Below are 26,658 nucleotides of genomic sequence, written 5' to 3'. Positions count from 1 at the left end.
TCACCTAACAAGAGTGTCATGTTAATAAATATGCCACATTATTAATAATTTAGAAAGACTAATAACAACAAAAATAATTTGCAAATATTAAAATTAAAATTAAAATTAAAAAAGACATGTTTGAAGCTAAAAAAAGATATCAAAGCTTTAAATTAAATTAAAATAAAATAAAATACAGTCTTAAATTCTAACATACTCTCTCTTTTCGTTTCAGCACCCTCATTACTCTCACACACTCATTCTCAAGGTTCTGTAAATATTCTACTATGAAAAATGACCCATACAAATATCATCAAAGCATGACAATTAAATTCGATTTCGCTAGTATCCATTAGACCCCGACTTGTCTTATACAAGAAAAACTTACTTTGATCCAAGTGAAGAATCTAAACCCCCACCCCCACCATTTTAAAATAGTGAATTGTGTGTAATAAAAAAAATAGTGAATTGTGTTGTCACTAAACCACTAAATTTACATATTGGCCGGTCGTCTGCCAAACTATGTTGAAATTGAAATGACAATTTGTGAGTCGGAAGTGATGGAGGGTTGTGCTCAAGTTCAGACAAATGAAACGTACAAATTAATATCCTTGTCAAACTTTAAGATTTTTATTTTTTGCTGGTTAATGTAATGCGTAAAATTGCATACTGTCGTTACACAATGATATCGTTGTAATGTTAATAATGATATGTATATTGTTGAAACCAGGCTCCAGATCTTTATTTGGACATTAGATGTTGGCATCTGCTGATCTGCTTCCAACCTTAATCCAAGATTCCCTATGCCAACTATCAAAGTAATCGCTCAAGAATTATTGAATTTAGTGCTTCGAAGAAAGATATATAGGAGTAGACATCGATCCAATTCGAACCTTGAAAAAAAAAAGAGAAATCATTTGTCTAATTGTTCTTTAAGAAAAAGAAATTATCAAATAATTCATTAAGATTACGAACAAAATATTTTAGTCCTTCTACTATTTTTGTTATATTTAATTTTTAGTACATCTTTAGGCGCTAAAAAAGAATGTGTACGTATTTAGTCTTTAAAAGAATTATTAGTAATTCAAATTAGTCTCTAAAAATATTAACTAAAATAAAAAATAAATAGAGAGGATTAAAATGTTCTACATTTATAATCATGAGAAACTATTTAGCAACTTCTTTTTTCAACAAATAAAATCGAGTTAAATAATCTTTTATGAGAAGGAAATTGAATATTTAGTCTCTAATTGATTTTAAGCCTTTTTTCCTCACCCATTGTAGTTATAAGAATTCTGAAACTGTTCAAATACAGAGACCTATAATCAAGAATAAAACTAAATAGTTAGAAATATCCTCCAACAAATGCTAGTAAACATACTTAAGAAGATCCAAGTGGAGAAGGATGAAGGTCCAGAAGCAGAGACACTATTAAGCATATTAATCGTTACTAAAGGTCCAGACTAATTTGAAGACCTATGTCAAATATGTTCTATATTTTATTTATAATTTTTTCGTTGTAATTTTGGCCCAAACCAATTTGAAGACTCGTGTATATTTCTATTTTTCATTCAGATACACTATATGTATGGATTTCGTTTTCAATGGAAGCATTTTTTACATTTGATAAAATTTGGTAAGAGTTTCTCTCTGGGTTCCTTGTTGAACCAATCTCAGACTTATCAAGGAAATCCTTGTGGCGTCTACCCTGACTTATCTTCCCTCTCTGAAAGTGGCGTCATCCAAACTTTGTGACCTGTATTAAGCGATCCGCTCCTAGTAAGGATCACATCATCTGGTATCAGAGTTTTAGCTCTTGATACAGGTTTTATCCTATCAATTCCTTTTCTTTGTAATTTTTCCAGGTTCATGTTTTGTTATTTGCGTTCTTGTTTGCGTCTTGTTGTGTTTTTGTTTTCGTTCTAGTTCTTGTTCTTGTCAGGTTCTTGTTCTTGTTTCTTTCAGATTTTGTGTCAAAAAAAAATTTGTTTGAATTCTGTTTCAAATTCTGTTTAGGGAGATTTTGGCTTATTGGAAGAATTTAGGAATTTAGGGAGTAAGCTCTTGAATCTATTTGCCTATTGAACGAATTTCCTAAATTATCCTACACGAATTTGAAAAAAAAAAAGCATTGTAAAAAAAACGAAAAAAGGTTGCAAAAAGCTTGAAAAAAGAAAGAAAGAAAGAAAGTGGGTGTTTGAGGTAGTTAGAGGCGTTTTTTTGGCAAAAATTGTAGACCAAATCCATGGATTCTCCTCTGAATTTTGAGCGTTTTGACATATAGTGGGTCTCAAATGGACAACCGTAGCAGAAGTTATGACCAATTAAAGTTTATATGTCATCTTCTTTAATTTTGTTCTCTTCTCTTTGATTAAGTAGCTTCTTTGTTTCTTCTATTTGTTAACCAAATCTGTTATCAAAATCAAATTTGTATTCAAAATCAAATCTGTTATCCAAAATCAAATCTGTTATCCAAATCAATTCTACTATCCAAATCAAATCTGTTATCCAGATCAAATCTATTATCCAAATTAATTCTCCTATCGAAATCAAATCTGTTATCCAAAATCAAATTTGTTACTGAGTTGTGAAATTAAATTGTCTTTCCTATTATATTACATTGTGTGTCTAATTTGATTCATTCAAGAACTTAAGAGGGAGTGAGTGGTAAAAGGCAAGAGTGAAAAACATCACACAAAAGTCTATATTGAGAGCATCAAATACGAGTGAACTACCATCAAAGAAAGAAACACATGAGTAGAGTGTGGTGAGGTCCTATAACCTTTGTTTACATTACTGTAGAATTTTCTGTTCCTTAATTATGACAAGAGTTGGTGACTGTGGTGGTAAATATCATTAACTGGATGGATCTCAACGCTTGTTACTGTACATGATGACTACACAAATGCAACGTTTGCTGAATCGTAACAATGAAGAGCTCTACAGACGAATAGAAGGACTAGAGCACCAAATGAATCAGAATACTGGGAGACCTTATGGTGGGAACAAAAGGGTCAATGATGGACTAAACCGAATGGAGGGGTAGAACAAAATTGAAGGGGTAAAACTCAATATACCTCCTTTCAAGGGCAGGAGTGATCCATATGCGTACCTTGACTGGGAGATGAAGATTGAGCATATATTCTACTGCAATTATTATACTGAAGAATATAAGGTGAAGTTAGAAGCAACTGAATTCTCAAACTATGCCCTTGTTTGGTGGAATAAAAATTAAAGAGAGATGATGAGAGAGAAAGGGCGGAAGATAGATACATGGACTGAGATGAGAAGGGTTATGCGAAAGAGGTATGTTCTAACTAGCTACAACAGAACCATGCGACAGAAGCTCCAGAGGCTGTCACAGGGAAGTCTGACTATGGAGGAGTACTACAAAGAGATGAAGATGACACTAGTGAGGGCAAACATTGAAGAGGAAACTGAGGACACAATGGCTCGTTTTCTTAGTGGCCTAAATCCTGACATTAGAGATGTTGTTGAATTACAGGAGTATGTGGAATTGGATGGCTTACTACACAAAGTAGTACGGGTTGAACAATAACTTAAGAGGAGAAGTGCAGCAAAAAGGAACTCATCCAACAATTTCAACCAGAACTGGACCAACAGATCCAAGAAGGAAGGAGGCAACTCGTACAGTCCACATGGAAAGTCAGCAGTGTCCAATGCTGAAACCAAGCATAATTCTGCCTCATCATCCAACACCAGTACCAAAAACATAAAATTCTTCAAATGCTTAGGCAGAGGACATATTGCTTCTGACTGTCTAACTAGGAGGACCATGATCATGAAGACAGATGGAGAAATCACTAGTGAATATGAAATCAGTGAAGTAGAAGAAGTGGAAGAATAGCTTGAGGAGGAAGCTATGCAGGGTGATATGCTAATGCTGAGGAGGCTCTTGGGAAGTCAGATGCAGCCATTGGACAACACCCAAAGAGAAAATATTTTTCACACCAGATGCACAATTAATCGTAATCTTTGCTCTTTAATTGTTGATGGAGGAAGTTGTACCAATGTTACAAGTTCCAGGTTAGTGTCCAAACTGAATTTGGATACTAAGCCTCATCCTAGGCCATACAAACTTTGATACAGGCTACGGAGGTTTTGGATGACGCCACTTCCGATGAAGGAAGATAAGTCAGGGTAGATGCCACTTCCGGTGAAGGAAGATAAGTCAGGGTAGACGCCACTTCCGGTGAAGGAAGATAAGTTTTTTTATTCAAAACAAAAACCAATACTTATAGTGTAGCTAAACAAAAAGATAAAAATAGACATGGGCCTTCTAAATAGTTTGGGCCAAAATTACAATAAAAATAAATTATAACTAAAAACTTATTTAACTTGAGCCTTCAAATTAGTTTGGGCCTTCAGCAACAATTAATAGTCTTGATAGTGTCTTTGCCTCTGGGCCTTCATCCTTCTCCACTTGGGCCTTCATCCTTCTCCACTCGGGGGCTTTGTCCTTCTCCACTTAGGCCTTCGTCCTTCTCCACTTGGGCCTTTAGCCTGTATTTGGCCAGTTTCATGATTCTCATCAAACTTCAGTGACTTAGTGAAGATGAAAAGGTAAAGGTGACTCAGTGGGTTGAGGTGTGTCTCACCATTGGAAGATACAATGATAGGGTGCTCTATGATGTGGTTCCAATGGAGGCGACTCATATACTATTAGGAAGACCATGGCAGTATGACACCAAAGCAATGCATGATGGCTTCACCAACAAGATTTCTTTTCAGCACCATGCCCAGAAAATTATTCTTAAACCTTTATCCCCTAGAGAAGTGTGTGATGACCAAATCAGAATGGGAGAAAAGAGAGAATAAGAGAAAGAAAAGAGTGAAACACCAAAGAGGAATATGAAAAAGAAGAGTGATACACGTGAGGGAAAGAGTGATACACATGAGAGAAAGAGTGATACACATGAGAGAAAATTTAATTGTGTAGCAAAGGTGAGTGAAGTGAGGAAAGTGTTACTTGCTTGTGAGTTGCTCTATCTACTATATTGCAAAGACAGTAGAGTTTCTGCTGAAAACTCTAATGTGTTAACTATTTCTGTTTTTCCTAGTGTTGAACCCTTATTGCAGGAATTTAAAGATGTCTTTCCCAAGGAGATTCCTCATGGACTGCCACCTTCAAGAGGCATAGAACATCAAATTGGCCTTCTTCCAGGAGCTTCATTGCCTAACAAGATAGCTTACAAAAGCAATCCCCAAGAGACTGATGTTGTTGATTTATTTTTCAAGGAAGTGGCGCGTCTCCATGGACTACCAAGAAGCATTGCTTCAGACTGAGACACCAAGTTCCTTAGTCACTTTTGGAGAACACTATGGGGTAGGGTTGGATTAAAGCTTCTCTTTTCCACCATATGTTACCCTCAAACTGATGGCCAAACTGAGGTAGTAAACAGAACTTTGTCTTCTCTTCTTAGAGCTGTGATTAAAAAGCATATAGAGAGTTGGGAAGAATGTCTACCTCATGTTGAATTTACATACAATAGGGTTGTACATAGCACTATACAACACTCTCCATTCGAAGTAGTGTATGGTTTTAACCCCTTGACTCCTCTTGATTTGTTACCATTGTCTAACATTTCTGATTTTAAGCATAAGGATGCACTGGCTAAAGTTGAATATGTGAAAAGATTGCATGAGTAGGTAAAGGCTCAAATTGCAAAGAAGAATGAAAGCTATGCCAAACAAACCAACAAGAACAGGAAGGAAGTGGTACTTGAACCAAGTGATTGGGTTTGGGTACACATGAGAGAGGAGAGGTTCCCTAAACAAAGAAAGTCCAAACTTCAACCTAGAGGAGACAGACCTTTCCAAGTACTAGAGAGGATCAATGAAAATGCTTACATGACCGATATTCCAACTGAGTACGAAGTAAGTTCTTCATTTAATGTTACTAACTTGACTCTATTTGTTGCAGGTGATGATGTTGAACATTTGAGGACAAATGCTTTCCAAAAAGGAGGAAATGATAAGAATCTTGAAATTTTCCAAATACAGGGACCTATAACCAGGAGTAAGACTAAACAATCAGGGATACCCTCCAACAAATGGTAGCATACATACTTAACAAGGCCCAAGTGGAGAAGGATGAAAGTCCAGAAGCAGAGACACTACTAAGCATATTAATCGTTGCTGAAGGCCCAGACTAATTTGAAGGTTCATGCCAAATATGTTCTATTTTTTATTTATATCTTTTTTCATTGTAATTTTGGTCCAAACTGATTTAAAGGCACATGCTAAATATGTATGGATTTTGTTTTCAATGGAAGCACTTTCGGCATTTGATAAAATTTTGTGAGAGCTTCTCTTTTGGTTCTTTGTTGAACCAATCTCAGACTTATCAAGATAATTCTTCTGGCGTCTACCTTGACTTACCTTTCCTTTCTGGAAGTAGCATTATCCAAACTCTGTGACTTGTATCAAACGATCCGCTCCTAATAAAAATCACATCACATTGTAGTATATTTGTGGCTGGTATGATTTTTAGTTCAAATTAAATCTGATAATTTTTAATCTAATTCGATCATATATAGCTTATAAAAACATTTAAAAAGCTTTCTTTTCTATTCTATTATATATGCTTTCATTTGAGATTCTTTGATCACAATCTAATGTAAAGAGTACTCTCACATTTTTTAGATTTAAAACTGAAAAAATTAAAATAATCGTCTGAAACTTCAATCTAAAATCTAGTTTTAATTTTTGAAATATTAAAAACTAAAGTAATTAAATTTTTTGTTGGATTTTTTTTTTGATAAATTGTAAACTATTTACCGGTTATTGATCATGACAATATATATTAAAATGTATTTGATATAAGCATGTAAATATTAGACAAGTGATTAAAGTATCCGTAATATATATTAGCATATAATAATAATGGATATATACTAGAGTAATTCTAAATTTTTAGAAATAGTAATACAAATATTGTCCAGTTGTTATGTTGTAAAAATACAATATTTGATTAGAATTCAATGCAGAAAGCAAAGGTCCACCTGTTTTAAGAAATTTTAAAATTGTATTTTAAAAACTGTTTAAACAAAATATGAGGGAGACAATTGAGGGACAAAGAATGGTGGAAGTGGTGGACAAGGCAGCCAGTTATTGTGGGGATCGAGGAAGAAGGAAATGGCAGTCAGCATACAGATGGTGGCTAGGGGGGGACTCCTACTTTACTTAGCCAAGTCCCCTCCCTTGTTTGATGGATATGGAAAAGAAGAAAAGTAAACCCATTTTGGAATATACAGGATGAAAGGAAAAAAAAAATATATATATATATATATATATATATATATATATATATATATATATATATATATATATATATATATATATATATATAAAAGTGATGTGAAAAAAATAGGTGGAAAAAAATATATACTAGAGAAAATGGGTATATGTTTATCTTTAATTTTTTTTTTTATCTTTGATGAATGATAAGGCAGGGGCAGCCCCACAGCCATGCATGGACTGCGACATGGAAGATGGAACACATGCGCAGTGTGCATCAAATAATCTTGATTTTAGGATAAGATTGTGACCTCTTGATTCCACACCTCTGCCCCGCAAATGTTTATGCTCTCTAGAGATACATGTATGCACATTATCACTTGCTAGCTCTATGTATATACAAGAATTCATACTTTTGTTATATTGCATTTCGGCCATTTCCCACTAAATTAATTAAACAGAAAAACAAGCTCAACTTACTATCTTCAAAGCCGATCGAAATACATGAAATTAAAAAAAAAAAGATAATAGATAAAAGCAAATTTGATTAAAAAATAATTGAAGATCCAAGTTAGCTATACTATTGTTATTTGGGGTGTGCTTCTTTATATAATAAGCTTTTAGTTGTGAAAGACAAGTTACACTATATTCCATAGAGATTTGCCTTCATAGGATATAAATCTTGCTGAGAATCTTCTATATATAGTCAACCTCCTTTTTCACTTTTTCATTTGTCTTCATAATCAAGCTCATTTTTGTCACTTCCTTGCTCATTCAATTCCTTGCTAAACAAAATATTCCACACTTTCATCATTATTTCTCACTAGAGCTATGATCAAAGATCATTATAATTCTTCACATATAATTAATTAAGTAGCTTTTCTCCAGATATATTAATGCCGTAATAGCACTCCATAAATTGTTGCAAATCATTCAAGTTATTTTTATGTAGCGATATTTCTAATTACTACTACAAGTTACTTAGTTAAACTTAATGGCATTCATTTAATGGCTAAAAGCATATATATAATACTTCTTCTCCCGTGAGTGTGAGATAACATGAGAAAATAAAAATAGAGTACGTGACTAGGAATTTAAGGATCATTATTGTAACAGAACATGAGTTGAGAAAGCAAGGGCAGACCCAACAAAAAAAATATTAATGGGGCCAAATATTACCTAGATAATTTTATGTTAAACAAATTATTTAGTTATTTATCTTATTTTTTATTTAATTTTATCCTTTATCATTTAAAAAGTTCAATTTGATCATTTATTTTATTTTTTGATTAAATTTAATCTTTTATGTTTTAAAAAGTTGAATTTGATTTTTTTTTAATTTTTTTAATTTAATTTAATCATTTATTTTATTTAATTTAGTCATTTAGTTTATTTAAAACTGATGATATTAATTCTTTACAAATAATTTTTTTTGGTTCAATTTTCTTATTTTCCCTCTACTTTATTTTCAACTGAAATAGTTTATTTTTAAATGATTAACAAGGTTAATCTTAAATAGGCTGAAGAATCAAATTGAACAAAACAAAAAAATAAATTATCAAAATAAATTTTTTAAAGCATAAAAAACTAAATTAAACCGAAAAAAGATAAAAGAACTAAAATAAACTTTTTAATAAATAAAAGAGTAAATTGAACCAAAAATATTATATTTTTCAAGTATTGTAAGACTTGAAAAATTAATCACTAAGTTAAACAACCTTCTTGCCATTAAAGTAAATTTCATGTGAAGTGTTTAAATGTATGTAAAATTATAAGACTCCACAAAATTATAATAAACAACTTATATTCATAGATGCTCTAAATAAAATAAAACCGTCAAAACACATCATGTGAATTACTAATAATAGATGGGGTTATTGAAACTCGTTAATTTACCTATTTACAATTCTCCTTAATAATTTATAATCTTAATTTTTGTTATTGTCCCCATATCATTTCTATTAAATTTTAATTGAATATACAACTAGATGGATCTATTAGTTCTCTAATTTATGTATCCGCTGTCCTTAATATTTAATGACTTGTAATTTATAGTTTATTGAATTAATCTTTTTTTGAGAGGAGTTATTGAATTAATCTTATTTGAGTTTTTACTGAAGAAATTTATTTAAATGTTGGCTAGCCCGACCTTTATCAAGTTTAGCCATGAGTTAATGGGGTTAGAAAGGAATAGATGCAAAGAGCGTCTTTAAATGAGGACATGCTACATGCACCTAGCAATATTACTGGAGCACCCAGCAAACAGTGAATGAGTGAAATTACTCTTCTGCGATCACTTCTTCTGGAAGAATCTTCTTTCGAAAAATTTTTCGAAAGACGCATTTCTGGAAAACTTCCAGAAGAAGGTTCTTTCGGAAGCCCACCTTCTTCTTCCGGAAGAACTTTTTTCCGAAAATGCTTTTGTAAATTATTTTTTTTAAATGAAATATTTTTCTAATAATTTCTTTTCTAATAAATAAATTACGTTATAACATAAATAATATTATTATACATAAATTATTAGTAAACATAATTATGACTAATATTTGTAATTCCTTTTTTACGTGCATGTAAATTTAAATAATAAATTGTGTGACAATTTAGTATAACTTGAATCATAAAAATTTAATTAATTCGTATATTTTATAAAAAAAATATAAAATATTTATTATGATAACATTTAATTTGTATTACAAAACTTAATATATAAAAAAATTTAATTTTATAACAACGTGAAGTAAAAATAAATTTCATTTTATAATAATAATTAAAAATAAAATAATATTTAATGCATATTTAATAACGATTTTGTCCCTGTGTTATTTTCTTTAAATTTACTATGCTGTTTTTCTATTTTACACCTTTTTGGTTTCACCTTCATCCCGGTGTTCTTCGTATTCCTATCCTTTTCCGTAAAGAGTTTTTGAAGTTTTGGTGGTCCCATTTGTGTGTTTGAAGTAGTTGTTCTGTGAAGCTTAAATATTGGTGGTCTCGTTTGTGTGTTGGTCGTTGTTGTTCCTATTTCGTCGGATGTATGCATTTATCGTTTTTTTTTTTTGCATTTTCTGTGTAGATTTTTAGAGAATTTGAACAGTAAAATGGTAAAAACTTTTTCCGGAAGAACTTTGAACTACCGGAGGAAGTTGTTCCGAAAGAACAATTGTGAAATTCCGGAACAACTTATTCCGGAAGTGGTTTCCGGAAGAAGTTGTTCCAGAAGTAGTACTATGAATTTCTGGAAGTACTTGTTCCGGAAGTTGATCTGTCAACTTCCGAAAGAGATTTTCGGAACAACTTCTTTCGGAATTTCAATGTTGTTCTTTCGGAAGCAGTTCTTCTGTAATGTTAGTTTTTTAAATTTTTTTGGCATTCTGTTTTAAAATTTATATATATATATATATATATATATATATATATATATATATAATATTATAATTTATAATATCTATATTTTAAATTATGGATAATTGGTTTAATTAGGTATAATGATTTTGGTATAATATTAAATGATTTAGATAAAATAATTGTATTTTGTTGTAGTAGAAAAATGTTTTATTAGTTGTTTTTTATAGTGTTAAGTTTAGTTTAAGTAAATAATGTTGTTATAAATTTTGAATGTATTTGTATTAGTTGTTAATATGTTTGTTAGTTAATATGTAGTGAATTTTTGGATGTGGTTATATGATAATTTGAATGTACTTGTGTATGATGCATATGTCATTAAGATGGACGAAGATCAATGGACGTATGACTATACGATGTCACAAGAAGTTCATATGGATTATGATTATGATAATGAAGAAGAATGTGGTGTGAATGAACCACATGTTGATTGTTCAAATGCTTTTAATACGTCTCAGGTAATCATGTTGATTAGTTTGAGTCATTTGGTTGAATTGATGTTTTGTATAAAAATTAATATGTTGGGGTTGCGTTGTAGGTATTTGGTACTCAAGATGATATTTTGCAGTGGGCTCGAACAGTTGCCCATGAAAATGGATTTGTTGCAGTGATTATGAGGTCTAACACAGATATCGGTAGTAGAGGAAAAAGTTCATTTGTCTTAATTGGGTGTGAAATGAGTGGTATGTACAAGTGTAGGAATAAAGAATTCGTTAGAAAAGACACTGGGAGTAAGAAATGTGGTTGTTCCTTCAGGCTTCGTGTGAAACCAATGCATGGAGGGGAAGGTTGGATGGTGAAGTTGATCTGTGGGATTCACAATCATGAATTGGCCAAGTCCTTAGTTGGACATCCATACGTTGGGCGATTGACTAAGGATGAAAAGAAAATTATTGCTGATATGACAAAGTCGATGGTGAAACAAAAAAACATCTTGCTAACGTTGAAGGAACACAATGCCAACAGTTGCACCACGATAAAGCAAATTTACAATGCAAGAAGTGCATATCGTTCTTCAATAAGAGGAGCTGATACCGAAATGTAACATCTGATGAAGCTTCTCGAACATGATCAATACATTCATTGGCATAGATTGAAGGATGAAGTTGTGGTGCGTGATCTGTTTTAGTGTCACCCAGATGCAGCAAAGTTATGCAATGCATGTCATCTGGTGTTTTTTATAGACAGTACCTACAAAACAAACAGGAACAGACTCCCACTACTTGACTTTGTTGGGGTGACACCAACGGCGATGACATTCTTTGCTGGGTTTGCATATCTGGAGGCTGAGCGTGTTAATAATATTGTATGAGCTTTGGAACGATTTCGAGGTCTATTTTTAAGAAACGATCACCTCCCTGTTGTTATTGTCACTGACAGAGACCTAGCACTGATGAATGCAGTGAAAACTGTGTTCCCAGAGTGTACAAATTTGTTGTGCAAGTCTCATATCGATAAGAATGTGAAGGCGAAGTGCAAATCTTTAATCGGTCAAAAAAATGCTTAGGACTATGTAATGGATAACTGAGGTACTTTGGTTGATTGTCCGTCCGAACACCAGTTCGCTGAGTCACTTCAGAAGTTTCAAATTGCTTGTTCGCCATGGCCGATGTTCGTTGACTATGTTAACAACACATGGATTATCCCCCACAAGGAAAAATTTATTACAACATGGACGAATAAGGTCATGCACCTAGGCAACACAACAACAAACATGTATTAAGAACTGATTTTATTTGTTAGTAAGGATTATTAATAAATGGTATTTAATTGTTGTATATTTTTCATGTTTGTTGTGTATTTTAAAGGTAGGGTTGAATCAACTCATTGGGCTCTAAAAAGAGTATTACAAAATAGTCTTGGAGACCTGTGTAGTGTTTGGGATGCCATGAACAACATGATCACACTGCAACACGTTGAAATTAAAGCATCCTTTGAAACCAGTATGCATGTGATTGGACATGTATTTAAAAAAACCTTATACAAGAGACTTCTTGGGATGGTTTCAAGGGATGCTTTAAATGAGATTGCTTCTGAGGTTGACCGTCTACGTTATCTCGGCAACAATCCCTCTTCTTGTGGTTGTGTGATGAGAAGCACACACGGTCTTCATTGTGCATGTGAGCTTTCTAGGTATACTGCTGACAGCATCACAGTGGAGTCAGTCCATATTTTCCGGAGGAGACTTTGCTTTTCAGACCAAGGGTTATGTGAGGTCGAAGTCAGCATCAAGGAAGAGATTGAGACAATATCTAAAAGGTTTGAGGAACTTGATGTGTCTGGCAAAGTAACTCTGAAGAGTAAACTTTGAGAAATTGCATACCCTGATCATAACTCTATGTGCCCTCCTCTATCAAAGGTCAACACTAAAGGTGCACCAAAGAAACCAATGAAAAGAAGTCAAAGATCCACAAAGCGTGATCCGTCTTACTGAGAGTATGTTGATGTTTTTCATTCTATTCAAAGCAGCAACTCTTCAGTCAAATGTAGTACATCATGTTCTGAACCGCCTCAGCCAACAAGGATCATCCCGATTTTGGATCAATTTGTGCCATTCATTCAAGGTTTCATTCGTGACGTTGTGGATGTGAAAGCGGACGGTAACTCTGGATATTGGTCCATTGTCGCTTTATTAGGTATGAGGGAAGATTCGTGGCCGTTAGTGTGTAACGAATTGATTAAAGAACTTGATAGGTGGTCGCATGAGTACATGAACCTCTTCGGTGGCACAGAGAGATTTAAACAATTAAGGTTGTCCCTACTGGTTGATGGGTTTTCCAAGGTATGTTTTTAGGTTATTTTTTTAATAACAAACTTTAAATTACTTACATGTGTATGTTTGCTTGATTCAGGTTAGTGTGGACAAGTGGATGGATATAACGGAGATGAGATATGTGATTGCATTACGGTATAACGTAATCCTTGTATCGTTAACATTTTTTCCTCTTAGAAGTCAACCACCACCTGATTCTTCTGGGCACCGCATGATATGTGTCGGTCACATATTTGGAAATCATTTTGTTCAGGCACATTGAATATAGTTAGTATAAAAATTATGCAATGACTTCCCTGGTTCATTTGAGTCAGTCACCGCATGATATAATGTTTGTTCATGTACAACAGGTTTATTTGAAAGATCATTGTTCCTTATCGCTTCCAGCGTTGTTGTGGTCAAGCAATTGTTATTCTCAGGCAAAGCAGTGGACAACTCCATATATTAATAGAATGCAACAATACACAAACGTGATGTCATTCAAAAGACACTATGTCGACCTAAATGAAGACTAAACATGCATTGTTTATGTAATTGTATTCATTATGCGATATAATTTGTTGTAAGCCATTAATAACCAATTAATATTATTAAGTAGTCGTTTTGTTAAGTAAAAAAATAGTTGGTCCAACAAAAATCAATTACGCGTGTACGATACATCGTTGTCATAATTGACAACACATAATCACATGCATACGTATTAAAGTTTGAACGCGACACCAAATTGACTGACTTGACTACACATTCTGAAGGAAACATAAACATGAAACATGTTCACGCGTGTCTATTTTTTTGTAAAAAAAGTGAAGCAATCTGTCGATGACAACCATGTATATATATGAGACACGGCTAATAAATCACACATTATCTTGCTTTCACATAGTCTCCCAATTGATACACAAAGTATGGCATTTTTAGGAGAAACTAGCAGTCAGACGATTGTCAACTCAAGGTTGGGTTTCATTTTTTCAAATGGATCGATTATTCACAATGATACTGGGGTTTACTTCCAAACTTCGACTCCGGTGCCCATTCGAGTACCAAACAGCTGTGATTTTACAAGCCTAAAAATCAGAATACACAATATCCTTCAGCTATCCGACAAACAATTTTTAGATGAAATTCACTACCGGAAGCCATTCACCCATATAGGTAACCAAATTCGCTTTCAGTGTATGAAATTGATAAATGATAACGATGTCAACACAATGTTAATGTGTAATGATCAATTTTCGTGTGTTGGTCCGATTGAGTTATTATGCACCGTTGGAAGAACACTAGATGGAGTAATAAACTTACTTCAACGCACTATGCCCCATACTCATGACGCGATCCTGTATTACAACGGGAAATGGAACATGCCACCCCAGAACAAATTTGTTGGATGCGCGTTCGCGGGAAAAAATCCTAAGAAATTTCAAATTCCTTCAACATGTACCATCGATGAACTGAAGGATTAAATAAAGCAAGTTGCACCTAAAGGGATACCCCCTCTTGGAATTCACGAATCACAAACGGTAAGACGATTGTTTTTCCGCCAACTAGGTCGCTTTGAGTATTCAGATAAGCTTATAAAATATGAAATTAATGAGCTAAAGACCAACGAAGAACTGCTGAAGGTGTTAGTACAATCTAACTACTAGAAAAAAATATGGACCAATAAAAATTTTAGTTGTTTTTACTAAATATGTTGTGGAATTTGAAGACGAGGTGACTGTGACATCGTTAAACGACTGAATGCAATGTTTATTTTTTTGCTTTTCGTTCATGTAACCTTTATTTGTTTACGGCGTGTTTAAATCCCATAATAAAGTTCAATGTGTTATTTCAATGGTCCAAAGATAATTTATTTTAATTGTTTGACCTTCAAACCTTATACATACTTAGAAGGGTCTGATTCCTATTTTTTTCGATTTTGTGCCTCTTTTTTTAGGTGTTATTTGATGGAACCAGGAAACGAAATTAATTTTTTTTGGTTCTTTGACGTCCAAACATGAGAAATAGCGCCCCTCCAATGTCTTACGCCAGCCGCACACCCTAAAAAAAAAAACCCAAACATGGGTACTTAAACATGTAAAAAGGGTTCGATTCCTATTTTTTCCGATTTTGTGCCTCTTTTTTTAGGTGTTATTTGATGGAACCAGGGAATGGCATTAACTTTTTTGGGTTCTTTGACGTCCAAACATGAGAAATAGCACCCCTCCAATGTCTTACGCCACTCGCACACCCTCCAAAAAAAACCCCAAACATAGGTACTTAAACATGTAAAAAGGGTCTGATTTCTATTATTTTGTATTTTCTGCCTCATTTTTAAAAATTTTTAATTTTAATGTCATTCTTACGTACGAAACTCATGATTTTAGCTTCACTTTTTTTTATAAAAAATTCATAACAGTCCAAAACTTCGCTTAAGGACCAGGATCGGAATCAGAATCGATACGTCAGTTAATATCATAAAATAATATACAGTGCAAAACAAGTCAACTATATTAAACTAAAAAGTGTAACAAATACAAAAAATTATGTCAACTACAAAACAAAACATAAAAACAATAATCAATGTTCTGTGCGCCGTCTCTATCGAGCCCTGACACTTCCATATGCACTGGCACCCCCTCTGGCGATCGTGAGACAATCTTGCATAATATCATGTAACTTTGTGCCTGCAGTGACCATCCTATGGTTGAGCATACGCTCCAACCTTTCTGCGATCGCCTCATACCCGTCGTAATCATCTTCTGACAGTCATTAAAAACATTTATTATAAAATTTAAAATAAATAACAACTAATCTAACATCAAACACGCAAATAATCTTACCACTGCATGTGGAGGGGGGGTCAAATGCCACTGGAACCTGTGGGAAGGCCGGCTGCATGTACTCCTCATGGTTTGCGGCAGGTGCATGTCTGAGTTGGTCACCTGCCTGGGTCGCTATGATGAATGGGTGAGATATAAAAAAAAACCACTCCATGTAATCCGTAGATACCTGCCTAGGCACTACACAAAGTTCACCCACAGCCAGTACGTGGTCCACGAAATGCATCCACCTGTCATCTATATCATTATATGACAATGAAGCGCTAACAGGTGGCGGAGGGATGCTCTGGATGTAACCAAATTGCCGTAGCACCCTTTCCGATCGAGCTGTGACCACCATAGGACCCCATCTCAGCTGACCCTGGAATGATGAAATCAGCTCAAACCCCCTAACCCCTCGATGCTCAGTGTAAGGCAACTAGCACACATCTGTGACCGTCAAAGCATCACAACGTGCCCGGTACGGTGCTCCTGTAATTCCCTTCATATGCGCCTTCGACATCAGCCACCGGGAAGCACGTGGGGACGTCTCTTCGTACGCATCATCTATGACGCACTGATATACACTAGGAAAGTGCTCATAGATCCAGCACTACAAAAGAAAATGAGGTTAACATAACATAAAAACATGTTTAAATCATAATCCAACGTAACATATTTAAAAATACAAAATTTACCCGTAATAAAGTCAGGTACCCCGCAATCTGTCGTGTAGTGGTCCTAGAAGCTTCATCTAACTGGTCGTACATATGAACCAGCGCGGCAACTCCCCAGGCATAACCACCACTCTGGCCTAGGTCGCGAAAAGCCTCTAGGTGCACCACATGAACATATGTTGCACTCTTGTTAGCAAAAAGAGTGCAACCGACCAGGTGCAGCAGATAAGCACGAGCTGCTACAATCCATCGCCAGGCCTCACATCTCATCTTATAGATGTCTTGAACCCATCCCAACCGTACATATGTCCCACGTGATCGTGTTGTCTCGGCTCTAGTCTCCTCAGCAGACACCTCAAGCAACTCGGTCAACAAAAATATTGCCTCATCCACAGAAAGAGCATGAAAGCTGTGGAACGCGCCACTGATAGGCAAATGGAGGAGTGACGACACATCATCTAGTGTGATCGTCAACTCTCCTACTGGAAGGTGGAAGGTGCTGGTCTTGATGTGCCACCTCTCCACAAATGCGGATATAAGTCCAGGATCGCCGGTTACAACTGAATACCCGATCAATGGACTTAATCTTGTGGTACCAACCAGTCCTTCAATCTCAGGCACTGGCCTCCCAATTAATGTCACCTTCCTCCCGTGCGACACCAACTTCAACTCAGGACGTTCCTGATTTGAAGTACAAATCAACAATGAGAAATAATTAACAAATTAAAATACCTGTCCACCCCAAATGGCGTGTGCAACATGGTCCGCAAATGATGTCAGCACTGATGGGTCACGTGGCCCACCTGGGAATCCCTCAGCATCATCAGCATGTGACCCCTCAGCCCCATCATCAACCTGTACGTTCGCAGTCATCTCAGGTGCATCCTCAGCCATATCAGGGACATCCTCAGACATGTGAGGAACATCCTTAGTCATCTAATGAGCCCGTTGCCTACGGGCTGATGCAGTAGGCCTACGCCTCTCGAAAACATCAACTGCATCATGCTCATCCTGTCTATCTCTGCCTATAACTCTACTTATAGCACGACCAAAACCTCGTGTTCTAACCATGATCTGCAAATCATGTGGAACACGTATTTTTTTCGGTCAAAACATACACAACTTTCTTTATAAAAATAAAACAAGTTTATTTATAAAAAAAATAAGACTAATTTAAATAAAATTAATTCAAAACACACACAACATAATGTAAAAAACTAAACAACTTCATTTATAAAAAAAAATACAACTAATGTAAAAATAATTAATTAGTAAACATCCACAACTTAATTTATAACAAAAAAACAACTTCATTTATAAAAAAAAACACAACTAATGTAAAAATAATTAATTAGTAAACATTCACAACTTAATTTATAACAAAAAAATAACTTCATTTATAAAAAAAACACAACTAATATAAAAATAATTAATTAGTAACCATCCACAACTTAATTTATAAAAAAATAACTTTATTTATAAACAAAAAAACACAACTAATTTAAAAATAAATAATTAGTAAACATACACAACTAAAATTATATATAAAAATAAAACAAAACTGGGAGAAATAATTTTCAAAACATACACAACTTAATTTATATCATTTATAAAAAAAATACTATTTAAAAAAATTCAAAACACACACAACTTAATTTATAAAAATAAACAACTTCATTTATAAACAAAAAACACAAATAATTTAAAAATAAATAATTAGTAAAATACACTACTAAAATCATATAAAAAATAAACAAAACCAATTAACAAAAATTTTAAAACATACACAACTTAATTTATAAAAATAACCAACTTCATTTATAAATAAAATACACTAATTTAAAAAATAATAATAAACAAAAACACACACAACTTAATTTATAACAATAAACAACTTCATTTATAAACAAAAACACAAATAATTTAAAAATAAATATTTAGTAAACATACACAATTTAAATTATAAAAAAAAACAACTTCATTTGTCATAAAAAGCCAAACCTCATTTTTAAAAAAAATTTCAAAAACATACACTACTTAATTCATAAAAATAAAATAACAACTTCATTCATTTAAAAAAACAAAACAATATTTTTTTAAAAAAAAACCAAACTTCCGGAAGAAGTAGTTCTTCCGGAAAGTTTCCGGAAAAGTGGCTCTTTCGGAAAGTTCTTCCGGAATACCCAAAGGTCATCCGGAAGAATCCTTCTTCCGGAAAGTTTCTGGAAGAACTACTTCTTCCGGAAACTTTCTGGAAGAAGTGTTCCGAAAACTTTCCGGAAGAACCCTTCTTCCGGATGACCCTTGGTTACTTCCGGAACAACCCTACTTCCGGAAATTTTTTGGAACAACTTCTTCCGGAAGTTTCGGAAGAAGTCTTCACGATTCTTCCAGAAACAGCCACCGTAACCAGTCCGCTTTCCCCATTTTCTCCGGCGTCTTCTACCCTAAGGTTCCACTATCCTAGCCTAAATTCTACAACAATACTGGATAATAAAAGCAATGGGGGAGTTAGGGAGACCAACCTCGAAGGCAAAACATGCATGATCGAAGGAGAAGAAGCAGCCGGGCTCGCGGAGAAGAAGAAGTAGCAGGAAGAAGAAAAGAAGCAGAACGAAGAAGCAGAAAGTGTGGTTCTTCCAGAGGAGGAGCAAGCTTTTTTAAATTTTTAGGTGAATGGCAAAATGGCCAATTCACTAAATTGTTGGGTGCATCAACAATATTGCTGGGTGCACCTAGCATGTCCCCTTTAAATGGGTTATTAATCAACGTTAGTGTATAAGATGGGCCTCTTTTTTAGGATTCTTGAGTTCGGCCATGTTTGACAGATTGAAGGGACATGCTAGGTGCACCCAACAATTAGGTGAATGGGCAAAATTGCTTTTGCGTTAAAAAAAATAATTTCTTCTTCTGAAAGAAGGTTCTTCCGAAAACTTTCCGGAAGAACCTTCTTCCGGAAGAACAATTTGTGTTTTATCGGAAGAACCTTCTTCCGAAAAAACCTTCTTCCGGAAGCTTTTCGGAAGAACAATTTGTGTTATAACGGAAGAACCTTCTTCCGGAAGAAGGTTCTTTCGGTAGAACAATTTGTTCATCCGAAAGAACCTTCTTCCGGAGAAGCTATCAGAAGAAGGAATTATTTTTTTAACACAAGGACAATTTTACCTATTCACCTAATTGCTAGATGCACCAGCAATAACATGTCCCCGATGCATGTCCCTAGATTGAAGTTGAAATGGCCCAGTCCATGGTGATTATAAGATGAAAAGGTTGACAGTTTTAAAATGAATTAGAAATGATGAGTGATTAGCATCATGTCTGCTTTATAATTGTCGTTAAGCATTTTTAACGAATGATCTTCTAATCTGCTGACAAAAATAAAATAAAATGATACAATGCTACGTTAGTAAAAAAACAATTTGATTGATTCGTATACGTTAATAATGAATTTTTTAAAAAACAAAATTTATACGTGGAAACAAAATTAATGAATATATTTTTTTAATGTATATGTGATATATATATATATATATATATATTTTTTATTGTAGTGCATTGAATTAACTAGCTATTTGGCATCCAAAATTACAAGTGATATCAATACGAAAACTGATGTGAGAGCCCTAAGTCACCGAAAATGCATGGCATCACTATTCGTTACTAATAATAAGAGCCGTTGATCGAAAGCCATTAAACTGTGTTTTTTTTTTTGTTGTTTAATCCGTGGAAGCCATTCAAACGTTTGTTTTTTCCATCATCATTATAAGAGTGGTGGGTGAATGGCTCTAGGTAGTTAATGCTACGTTAAACCATAGAGTCAAGTGCCTATGCATGTTCATCTAAATTTAATATTACAAAATTTTAATTTCTTTCTAGCTATTGGGCATCCAGAAAGGAAGCAATATACCATTTTCTAATTAACCTCGGCGACCTTTGGAAATTCGGTTTATTAACATTAGTAAGTTGAACAATTATATTAAACTACTTTCACTTAATATGTTTTCTTTTTGCATTAATTAAAACGTTATTTACAGTGTTTAATTTACAATATATAGATGGAACATTGTAGTAAATGAATTAAAAAGTCACCATTTTGAAACTAATAACCCATTTTTACCCTATTTATATGATTATAATATATATAACTTGATTGCCGGCCAATTTAAATGAACCTTGTCCTTAAGTACTCCTTATACCTAGCTAGTAAACGAGGAATATTATTAGAGCATCTTCTGGCCAGAAACTGCACCAAATCTGTTTGTATAAACATTAATTAGGAGAAGCCTGCGATGGAAAACACTACTACCACACACTCAAAAATTTCTACCTTTTCATTTACTGTCCTCCTTTTGAGGGTCTTAACCTTTATCTTCCTTGTTATGGCGCTCATTTTCATTTCCATAGACACGCTACCAATAGAAACAAGTGATTACGCAGTTTATGAAGAAATCAACTTCAATTATGTCTATGCTTATCGGTAAGCATTATAGTAGTAGTAGTTTACATTTCTACTTTATTATTAACCAACCTAATTAATGTATATTCCCGTAGATCTCATATACGTACTATCACACCACTTTGACTTGCACTGTATAATTGCCAAACTAGTTATGATTATGGATTGATTTTTAAGTACTTTACAAAGGTTGTTATTAATAGTGCTAAGTACAAATGCCAAATCCATCTTTAATTTTCGCACATACGATTATGGGATATATGCATGTGCAAATGCACATACAAATGTTAAGATATAGATATTGGCTGAGTTCGTTTACATTTATTTCATAAAAAAACATTTATTTTAATAAAACAAATAATTTTTTATTTTTTCAGTGTATTTATTTAAATTTTTTATGTTTAAAAAATTATTTTCTATTTATTTTAAGAAATAAATCTTATCATTAAAAAGTGCTTATTTTAAAATTGTTTTTTTTGTTTAAACAAACTAGCTCATGGTGTCTCTTTCTTACAAAGAAAAAGCAATTTGATTTAAAATGATTCAATGATTATTATTTTTTAGACTTTTTTTAAAAAATAAAAGCTAATTTCTATTTGTTCACAGTAATAAAAAAATTATAAGAAAATAACTGATTTTTATGAGAAATTATTCAAAATAACTTCTATTTTTAATCAGGTATTATGTTATTTTCATCTTATAATTATTTTAAAAAGTTGAAACCAATACATGAAAAATATTTAAAAGTTATTTTTTTATGAAAAAATGTTGTAACAAACGGACCATATTTTCAAGAATTGATATGTAAAGAAGGATAATGCTTAATATATATTGTTTTGTTATTTTCCTTTTTATTAACTTGATACAAATTGGCAATTTTCACAACATTTTTTCTCCATATCACTTTATTGCATGTCCCAACCATACCAACAGATTTGAGCCTAGCAAAAAGGACTAATTTTCTTCAACTAAAGTTCAAATTTATTGCCTTGAGAGGTGTCCAAATTTAAAATTAATGTCTAACAGTATGTCGGTATTTCAATTGTGTCTTCAAAGAAAGATAAATGTGACCAAAAAAATATAAAACATGTCCAATAATCATTTTTATCTCATACTTGCGTTTTTTTTTTCTGTTATCTCATAAAAAATATTTTTTCTTCTTCTCTTGTCAATGCAGATATATGCTCTCTACGATAGTTATTGGGTTTGCGTATAACCTCCTGCAAATGGGCTTTTCAATCTTCACTGTGGTCTCAGGGAAGCGTGTATTAAGCAGTTATGGTGGCTATCTATTTGATTTCTTTGGTGACCAGGTACATATATCATGTCACGCATAACAAATCTTCAAGCTTTGGCAATAATGTTGTTCTGCAAACCAAATAATAATTTTTTGGCCTAATATATTGTCATTTTAATTAACAACTTTGCATTGCTAATTTCTATGGACAGATCATATCATACCTTCTGATTTCTGGTTCAGCTGCTGAATTTGGTTACGACGTACAACGGCGTAGAGTTACAAACTCCTTCACTGAAAAGGCAAATGTTTCGGCCAGCCTTCTTCTAGTTGGGTTTTTGTTCACTGCCACAGCATCAATTTTCACTTCCTTTGCTTTGCCAAAGAAAGCTATCAATTAATGAGTTGTATTATTCATACATCAACTTTCTACAACAATACCTATTTTCTCTTTCTCATTGTCGTAAAACTTGTTGTACAAAAAATATTTCTCTTAATTAATTAGCTTGACGTATAAAATAATGAATATGGATCATGATAGTAGTTTTTTTTAATTCCCTTCTCTAGTTAATTTGGTTTAGTTCATCAATTTCTTTGGTGGTCAATCGATTGTAGTGGATTTGTATGTTGTCATCTTTGTGTATCAGTGTAAGGTATATGCACTTTTCCTTCTTCAATAATTACACCAAAAAAAACTCTCTGATCACTCACACTCTTCCTCTTCCTCACACCCTCATTAATTGGACCTTTCTAGCTAGCAACACGAACGCAACATTGAGCGTTAATTAGATAGTAGTCTTCATGCATAATCCTGTTCGCTTTGATTTTTACTTTGTTGCTATTGAACCTTAATTTTGCTTGCGCGCTCTTATGAGTATGAAATGTTGCAAATAGTCGTCTCTAGCTTTAGAAAACAAAATACAAAGGCTCAGCCATTTTTGTTAGATCGATAGTTGTTATTAAGAGCGTGTTTGGGTAGTGACATTGCACACCCTAGCCCGAAAAAATAAAATAAAATAAAAATCAAATTCTTCATTCAAACATACACAGATGACCCCGTTAAAAAAAAGTTTATACAGGCTTTCAATAATATGTGTTTTTTTTTTTTGCTTTAAATTAATCTTTTGTTAATATTCTTTAAAAAAATAGTTTCTCTTTTCAATTATCATTAAATTTTAAAATAATAATATAATAATATAGTTTGCTTCCTATTGGTTGAAAAATAAGTGTATCAATATTCCAAATTGACATGATAAAAATTCTCTTAAAAATAATATATTGTTGAATCCGGTGAATCTGAGTAAGTTTTACGCTGTTGACCCGTTCAAAATGTAATCATGTCCACGACGTCGAGGGTGGAAGCTCTTAATAAAAACAGATTATAGATATATAATTAATTATAGATTATAGATATCCTCATATTTTATGGATTTTACATTTAAATATTTATAAATAACAGTAAAAGCAACACTGTTTTTACCTTTTTAGTTTCATTATATTTATAGAAAATATAAAAAAGACATGATTAATTGATTATAATAATCAACCAACTTATATACCACACATAACAATTTGTAATTAGTTGATTTAATTCTTTTAAAAAATGTTCTGTAATTATATATTCCAATTTTTTTAAATATCATTGTCAAGCCAAAATCAAATTAAGTTTGCAATTGTTGCACATCTTAAGAGCTACAATTCAATCCATTTAATTTGACATGATAATTTTTTTTTTATTTGGTAGACATTATACTGTAGAGAAAAAGGATTTTTTATTTAGTAGATAGTATATATAAGTTAATCTGATATTTTTATTTTTATATAATATCTATTAATTAATAAAATATAAGGGTGGGAGGTTTTTAACAGGTAAAAATAAAGATTCAACTCTTCAATTAATTTATCACAAAATGTTTAAACTGAATTTCCTTTTAATATCTTTATTCTTTTAATTCTAAAAAATCGTTTGACATTATTTTAGTTCTATGTAAGAAATAGTAATAATTTTGTTAATTCAGCAAAAACAAGTGAATTGAATGAATATATTACACAAATCAATGTCGACTAGTATATATTAATTACTCAACACGCTCAATCGGGCTCGGCAAATAATTAAGGTCAAGGTCAACGAATGTGAAGTAGTAATAATAATGGTATAAAAGAATGTGAGCTTTCGCTGAAAATATTAAGCAAGAAGTAGATTATTCAACGATTGGATTTCGGCTATAGCTAGCTGTGATGCCAAGAGTTTCAAAGTCAGCCATTTATGTGTTTTTCTTAGAAACCATTATGCATCTACTTGGCCAGTTGACTTTGTCCTTATCCTCATGAGTAAACGAGAATCAACTAGAGTACTACACGTTCATAACTCTTTGTGTATTATAAAAAGGGTCGAAAGATGAACCTAAATTATTCACAGAATCAAGCTTTTTAATTAATTGGGTACTAGGAAAAATATGCCTGAGATGGTGGATAGTAATAGCACACCCTCTAGTTCCACAGGTTCAAGAACTGTCCTTCTCCTTTTGAGGGTCTTAACCTTTGTGTTCCTTCTCATTGCACTCATTCTCATTGCGATAGTCAAGCAAACTGATGATGAGACAGGTGTGGAAATCAAGTTCAATGATATCTATGCTTATCGGTAAGCATTATATAGTTTATGTCTCTACTTTATTATCCAACCTAATTATTAATATTCTCATCTATATATTAATTGCCACTTTGACTTTTACATTATTAGCAACGTGAGAAGGATTTTTACCTGAAGCTAGCTAGTTAATTATGATTAAGGATTCATTTAATCAATTATTTTCAAGTACTTTACATATTGTTAAGCAAATGCCAAATATATACAGATATATTCTCTAGAGCATGATAAGTAAAAACGAGAAAAAAAGAATCACTTTTCTTTTTTTACCTTTCTCTTTATTAAGAAATGTTAAGTGAAAACAACGTTACTCTTTGGTAAACGCAGATATATGATCTCTACAATAATAATTGGGTTTGCGTATAACCTGCTGCAAATGGCGCTCTCAATCTTCACTGTGGTCTCAGGAAACCGTGTATTAAGCGGTGATGGTGGCTATCTATTTGATTTCTTCGGTGACAAGGTACATCGATCGATCATGCATGTCATAAAAAATTGTCTTCACGCTTTTGCAATAATGTTGTTGTTCTATAATCTAATAATAATTATTTTGACCTAGTAATATATTGTCATTTTAATTAATTAACAACTTTGCATTGTTAATTTTCTATGGACAGATCATATCATACCTTTTGATTTCCGGTTCAGCTGCTGGATTTGGTGTGACCGTAGAGCTGGGTAGAGGTGTACCCTCAAACTCGTTTATGGACAAGGCAAATGCTTCAGCCAGCCTTCTACTGATTGCATTTTTGTTCACTGCCGTAGCATCAACTTTCACTTCCTTTGCTTTGCCAAAGAAAGATTAAAAATAATCAGCTAGCTTAATTGATGCAGAAATGATGTTCAAGGATTATAAATTTATAGGAGTAATTCTTTCTTATTGGTATAGTTCAATTTATTTGGTGGTCAATCAAGTATTAAAGTGTGACTAATTAATCGTCATGGAATAATTTAATTTGTATTCTGTCTATCTTTGTGTTTGTATTTTTCCTTCCTAAGATATGATGAAGCAACTGTACTTGTTTTGATTTTTAATAGAATGGATTTATCTTATTTTTTCTTTCTTGCTTGCTTCTATATATGTACATCTACTCATTAATTATTAAATTATACTACTGATTATAACCACCCGTACTTTTTTTTTCTTCATTTGTTATATAACTTCTCTCAAGGATATTTGAAAAGGAAATAAAACACTAATTTTTTTTAATTAAAATTCATGTGTAACGTAAAAAATTAAAATCGTAAAAGAAAGAAAGAAAATAAAAAAGAGAAAGAAAAGGTGTTACTGTGATATATGAACATTAAAATATAAGAATAATGTCACTGAAAAGAAATAGGTCAATAAACAAATTGCAATAGTTGTAGCAGCAAACCATGTGGAGTTACTAGTAATTAAACAAGCATAGAAGAAGGAATTTTATCCGTT

At 32.9% G+C, this 26,658-nt stretch overlaps 3 protein-coding genes across 3 annotated transcripts; 2 read left to right on the top strand and 1 right to left on the bottom strand.

The window, feature by feature from the left end:
• Positions 1-15,861: 15,861 nt before the first annotated feature.
• Positions 15,862-20,091, bottom strand: LOC102669814 (protein MAIN-LIKE 1-like). The gene is made up of 5 exons (XM_041007615.1): positions 20,063-20,091; positions 19,415-19,544; positions 16,911-17,570; positions 16,234-16,825; positions 15,862-16,152 (listed from the first exon to the last, which is right to left on the bottom strand). Exons 1-4 carry the CDS (start codon positions 20,089-20,091, stop codon positions 16,652-16,654), a joined length of 993 nt encoding a protein of 330 aa, XP_040863549.1. The 3' UTR covers positions 15,862-16,152; positions 16,234-16,651.
• Positions 20,092-21,041: 950 nt separating this feature from the next.
• On the top strand, positions 21,042-23,135 carry LOC100527751 (uncharacterized). Its single transcript, NM_001249925.2, is given in 3 exon segments — positions 21,042-21,366; positions 22,523-22,658; positions 22,795-23,135. Coding segments are annotated over 3 exon segments (513 nt in total). The 5' UTR covers positions 21,042-21,178; the 3' UTR covers positions 22,984-23,135.
• Positions 23,136-25,014: 1,879 nt separating this feature from the next.
• LOC100500517 (CASP-like protein 12) lies at positions 25,015-26,199 on the top strand. The gene is given in 3 exon segments (NM_001248567.1): positions 25,015-25,223; positions 25,557-25,692; positions 25,847-26,199. Coding segments are annotated over 3 exon segments (510 nt in total). The 5' UTR covers positions 25,015-25,038; the 3' UTR covers positions 26,036-26,199.
• Positions 26,200-26,658: the final 459 nt, after the last annotated feature.

The sequence above is a fragment of the Glycine max genome, chromosome 2, assembly GCF_000004515.6.
Source record: "Glycine max cultivar Williams 82 chromosome 2, Glycine_max_v4.0, whole genome shotgun sequence".
NCBI classification, from domain to species: Eukaryota; Viridiplantae; Streptophyta; class Magnoliopsida; order Fabales; family Fabaceae; genus Glycine; species Glycine max.
This window is presented reverse-complemented; position numbering and strand designations above follow the sequence as displayed.